Below are 5,753 nucleotides of genomic sequence, written 5' to 3' on the forward strand. Positions count from 1 at the left end.
GGTGGGTGGGTGGGTGGGTGTGTGTGTGTGTGACGAAGGAGCAGGAGGAAGAACCAGTTAGTGGTCATTCATTTCACAGGCCACTTTGTGGCAGTGCTTCTCAAACTATCTTTGGTGAAGGGACCAGATATTTAAATTTTTCAACTTGTGATAGATTGATATTTTTATGCATCTAATTGTATGTATTTTTGCCTTAATTGAGATGCAATTTTTATACCATAAAGCTCATCATTTTACAGGGTGCAATTGAGTGGTTCTGTATTATATTCACAAGGATATTTAACCATTAACTCTCTTAATTCCAGAACATTTCCATCATTCACCCACTCTTCAAAAAATATTTACCTATTAGCAGGCATCCCTGTACCCCTCCTCCAGCACCTGCAGTCATTCATCTACCTCTGAGTCCAGAGACCTTCCTATTCTACCCCTTTTTATAAATAGAATCACGAGACTGTGACCTATTATGTCTGACTTTTTTCACACAGCATAATGTTTCCAACGTCCATTTGTGTTGTAGCTTGAATTAGTACTTCGTTCCTTTTGTGGTGGAATCCTGTTCCATTACGCCACGTGCCCGCTGTTACTCATTAGCCGGTGGGCTTTTGGGTTGTTTCTGCTTTTTGACTATTATGAATAGTGCTGGTGTGGACATTCATAGCCATATACACACGCTTGCACACACACGTGGCCCTGAGCAATGGAACTGCCGTGTCATGGGGTAACTCTATCTTTAACTTTTTGAGGAACTGCCAAACTGTTTGCCACAGTGGTTATACCATTTTTCATTCCCACCAGTAATGTCTCAAGGATTCCTGTTGTTGAGGTCGTTGCCCACACTTGCTATTTTTGTTTGGTTTTCTTATGGCCATTCTGGCAGTCCACCCCATGGAAAGGGCTGCCCCACGATGCTTTCATTTGCCTTACTCTCATGGCCGGTGATGTCATAGGTTGGTGAGCATCTTCTTGTGTTTTTTTTTTTTTTGCCATTTGTGGATCGCCTTGGGAGAAATTACCCATTCAAGTCCTTGGCCCTTTTTTTAAACATACATTTATTTATTTGTTTGCTTGGCTTTTTAAGAGTCTTAGACTTCCAGTCTGAAAGAATTGACCAATGGAATCGTCTGGTCCTGAGCTTTTCACTGTGGGAATTTTTGAGAGCTGTTTGAATCTCTTTATTTGCTCACATATTTCTGATTTCCCTTTCAGTGTTTTTTGTTTTTGTCATGGGAGTCTGTCCGTTTCCTCTCGCGCCTCTGATGTGCTGGCATGCATTTTGTTCATAGCAGCCCTGGGGCGCTCCCTGCTTCTGTGAGGTTGATGGCCCTCCTTTCCTCCTTGAGTCTAGTCATTTGGGTCCTCTCTTCTCTCCCCCACCCCCAAATGTTTATCCATTTTGTTGATTCTCAAAGACTGAGATTTGGTTCGTTGATATACTCTGTTGATTTTTTTTTTTTTTTCATCACTCGTCCTTATTTTTTCTTCCCTCTGTTTCCAGTTTAGTAGGCTGGGTTGATGTTCCTGATACAACATTGTTGAGTGAGAAAATCCACTGACCTCATTCTTGGATGTCATAGCCATTTTAAGTTGCTATGCAGGTTTCTGAGCACTCAGTCCCTAACTCTCCGCTTCTCTGCAAGTCCAGTGGTCTGTGGACCACGTGTTGAGTAGCCCTGCTTTACAGGGCCGGGCGTAGAAAACATACATTAGAGTTAGCTCGTGGAGGTCTGCTGCACGTAAATGGGCACCCGAGGGCACCCGCTAGAACGCAGCGGGTGGGGCTCATTCACCGCAGGCTCTGGAGGCTGCTGGGAGCTAACCAGGCAGAGTGCGTGGAGAAGGCCTTCCAGGCGCAAAGGAGAGGAGGAGCCAGGGCAGAGAGCTGCGTGACGGCACAGCGCATGCGTGACAGCAGGGAAGCCCGTTGGTGCCGCAGGTGCGTGAGCGGAAGTGGCAACCGAGCGGGCCCTGGGGCGCCCTGCCCACGAGTGTTGATCCGGGACCAGTGTCATGCAGGATGCTGGGTCCCTCAGACCCTGCTCTTGGGGTCATGTCGTCTAGTGACAGGCAGAGAGTGCACAAGCACTGATGGACGTCAGGTCACATGTTGTAGTCAGTGCTGTGGACACACACAGGTGCAGTGAGGGGTGGTGGCCTGAGGCAGTGGCCCCTGTGGATTGAAAGCCTGCTCCAGAGATGGCCAACCTGATGGATGGGGGCAGCGGCCAGAGCTAAAGTGTTTTCCAGAAAGAACTGTAAGAATTAGGACTACAGGCGGGAGGCCTCTGTGTGTCCGAGGACTTGAAGTGTGAGCCGAGGCCAGGTCACGCGGGGGTGGGGGTTTCTTTTAGGTCCAGGTCAAGCTTTAGGCTTTTTTGTCAATGCCAAGGGGTGCACTGGTGGGGCTTTCAGCAGACCAGAGGCAGGACGTGACGTACGTTGTTTCAAAGGCCCGGCCCGTGGTGGAGAACGGGCAGTGAGCGTGTTGGAGCGTGTGGGTGAGGATCTGAGACAGTCTCAGGGTCTGGCTTGAGAAACTGGGTAGACACTGATACTCTTTATCAAGGAGAGAAAGGCTGGGGGTGAGAGAAGGGAGCAGCAAGGAGTCAGAACACTGAAGATGCCTCTGAGGCATCAGGTGGCCATGGAACTTGGCACTGGACTTGCAGCATGGAGCCCGTGGAGGCCGGCGGGGCATCGTCAGTCCCAGGTGGTTTTGAAACCACAGGAATGGCGGTGATCATCTGGGAGGGGAGAGGACGCAGGGCAGGCCTGAGTCCATGTCGCTCTGAGATTTAGGGGAAGCCAGGCAGGGTGAGGGGACGTGAGCCGAGATTCCCAAACTGGGGTGGTCAATGAGTTGTTGGGGGTGCTGCTTGGGACACCTATTCCCGGGCGCCAAGCCTGGCCCACAGCCTCCGAGGGAAAGGCCGGGGTGTGTGTGAGCTCGGGATCAGTGCCAGGGCAGACCCCACACAATTGGGGGTCCTGGCTTTCCTAGCTCATGTGCACTGTGCAGAAGAGGGGCTTGGAAGGCGGCCCTGAGTAGGGCTCTGGTGAGGAGGCTGTTCAGGACCCCGAGGTGAGACCCGAAACTGGGCAGTGCTGGGGAAGAGGTGAGGGTTTCCGCAACTGCCTGGCCACAGTGATTGACTTTGTTGGTGCAATGTGGCTGTTTAAGACGAGCAGAGTTCAGAAGCTTCCAGGTCCCTGGTGAGCGGTTAACTGTCCTGCAAGATGGAAATGGTGAAGAGGAGCAAGGGAACAAGCCTTTGGTCTGGGCTGGGAGTGGGAGTTCTTCGAGCTTAGTTGCCCGTGGAAGCCACAGCTGTGACGCTTGAGCCAGGGAGACAGCTTGGGTGGAGAGAGCAGACTCTGGGGTCCGATCACTGGGGGGAGTCACTGCTTTAGGGAAAGTGAGGGGACTGCCAGCCTCAGGGAGGCAGGGGCAGGTTGGACAGAGCAGGAGGAGGCTCAGCCGAACAGATGACCTGGCCATGGCAGGGGGGCAGGGCAGCCGGGGCCAGGTGCAGTGGGGAGCAGGTGCTGGGACCTTGCTCACCTGGGACCTGGGAGTTAGAGTGTGCGGGACTGAGGCGCTCCAGAGCCGGAAAGAGGTGCGTGTGGGCTCATCTCTCAAGAAGTTCTTTTGGTTGGAAAGGCGACACAAAGAATGTTGTGTTGTTGAAAGAGTTTTGGGTTTTGTTGGTTTCCTTTTTAAAATGAAAGAAGTCTTGAGTCATGCTTGAGGGCCAGGAAGGAAGGAGCCAGTAGAAAGTGGCCCTGGGTGCTGGGCAGGCGCAGGGCTGGCCTTGATGCCCCAGTGTCCCCGGGCTGTGACGCCCTCTGGGGTGGCAAGCGCCAGTGTTCCCACTTCCCTCCCAGATATGCTGAGGGCTGCCTCGCCTCGGAGCATTCCCTTGGAGGCAGAGGTGGTGGTTTCTCAGGGGCAGGAGCGCTGCTGTGTTGCATGGGTGCAGCTTGCATGGTGTGCAGCGACTCCTTGAGCCCTGCCGCCCACGGAGAGGGAGCGGGGAGCGGCAGCCGCTCGTCAGTTAGCGAGGGTCCACTGCGCGTGCGCATCAGGAGCCACGGTGCAGAGGGGTCCAGCCGGGCTGGCAGGGACTAGTGTGGGGTTTTGTTTTCCAGCCCGATAAGTCAGCAATTCACAGGCTCTGTGTTACTTAATGCTTTAAGATCTTGAGCTGTAGAAGTTTTAATTCTGGTTTTTTTCTTTGAAGTTTCATTCTCTCATTCTTTATGTGGAGGTTCACTTTCTGATTTTAAGAAGTACTTCCCCTGCTTGTTATAAAGTATGACTTAGTCTATAAAATCTCAGCGATCACAGAGCATCAAAATGGGCAAATCACCCATAATCTCTACATTCCCTCTCTCCCGTGTTTTGTATGTGACATGTTTGTTTTCTCCTTCACGTTGCCCAGATGCTCACTGCCGTCCTCTCACTGGCCGAGGCGCTCAGTCTCGGGGTTGTCCCATCTCTTTGTGTGCCCGTGGCCCCGAGCCACTTGCGGTGGAGACAGAAGAGCAGAGATCACTGTCCGCACCTGGCAGCGAGGTCGGCGGTGCCCACGGGGGGAGACGCAGAAGCGTTGTTCCTGGCATGATTTGCTGGTTTGGTCTGATCTCCCAAAGGAATGGCCTTGCTGCAGCGGACTTTCTAATAAGGAAAAAAGCAACAAGCACTCCCCTTTTGGAAACACATAAAAAGCCAGAAACGCCAGCTGGGGGCCAGGTCTGCTGAGAGGAGCCGCCTGACACAGCCGTCTGCAGTCGCTGCTGATAGGCGCTGGGGGATCTTACTTAGTCTTGAAAGTTAAGTTCCTGTTGTCTTTAAAAAACCATAACTCTTAACTTATTGCGTGTGTTTACTTTTAGGAATTTCATGTTTCTGAAGATTTTAATAAAATGAACTTTATCAAGACCTACCCAGGTAATTATAACATGCTCACACTCTGGCATGCTTATGCATGGAGGTGCACGCATGCACACACAGCCCTGGAGCACCGTCTCTTGGCTGTAGATCAGGTCGCATGTTCACGCTTTGGTCCTGTCACCTAGTTATGTGAGAGCTGTTGGCTCTCCCTCTGTTAACCATCCTTCTCCCCTGGCCATTAACGTTGAGCATCCTGTGTGCTGTCCCGAGAGTGCTTGTACCAGCTTTGACGTAACCTCTTCTGCTGCTGACCGGGCACATCACCTCCTTGGCACTGCCCTGCGTGTGTGCGAGTGTGTGCTCACCTGCGGTCCCTGCTGCCCTGTGTGTGTGTGCCGGAGACGTCTGTGTTGATGTGACTCTCACTCTAGTCTCCCCTCACGGCTTCTTCCGTCTCAGACAAATTCCGAAGAACAGGGCAAGTGCTGGGTTCCGTAATGCCCGAGGAAGTTTGCAAGGTGCTTCCCAGCAATAGTTTAAATGTGCAGTCCCAGGAGCCCTGGGGGGCAGTGTCTGCCCCCCAAGTCTTCACAAGGCTGCCACCTTATCCTTTTTTTTTGGATCCAGTTTGGTAGTCGAAAGAATACTCAACTTTAAGTTGATTTAATACTAACCATTACTGTAGTCTGAGAGCTCGCTGTTTGTCTGTCCATCCTGTTTCCTTGTCTTCCTCCGTCTGACTTGCCTACCCAAGCCCTCCAGTCATCCCATTGTCCTCTATGACAAAATTCCGTGTTTTTTAAACCGCTCTTGAGTGTTAGTCTGCAGTGATTTGTGGCTCCTGCTATCTTCAGGCAGG

The 5,753-nt window shown here is 51.8% G+C and overlaps 1 protein-coding gene across 1 annotated transcript in view; it reads left to right on the forward strand.

Annotated features, from left to right (window-relative positions):
* WDFY1 (WD repeat and FYVE domain containing 1) overlaps window positions 1-5,753 on the forward strand; it is a 40,173-nt gene that overhangs the window by 19,607 nt on the left and 14,813 nt on the right. Inside the window, exon 4 of the mRNA XM_004674791.2 lies at window positions 4,897-4,951. Within this exon, the coding sequence (XP_004674848.1) occupies window positions 4,897-4,951 (55 nt within the window). The remainder of the gene's footprint in view (window positions 1-4,896; window positions 4,952-5,753) is intronic.

The sequence above is a fragment of the Condylura cristata genome, unplaced genomic scaffold (genome assembly GCF_000260355.1).
Source record: "Condylura cristata isolate star-nosed mole 26May11 unplaced genomic scaffold, ConCri1.0 scaffold00002, whole genome shotgun sequence".
In the NCBI taxonomy this organism is placed as follows: Eukaryota; Metazoa; Chordata; class Mammalia; order Eulipotyphla; family Talpidae; genus Condylura; species Condylura cristata.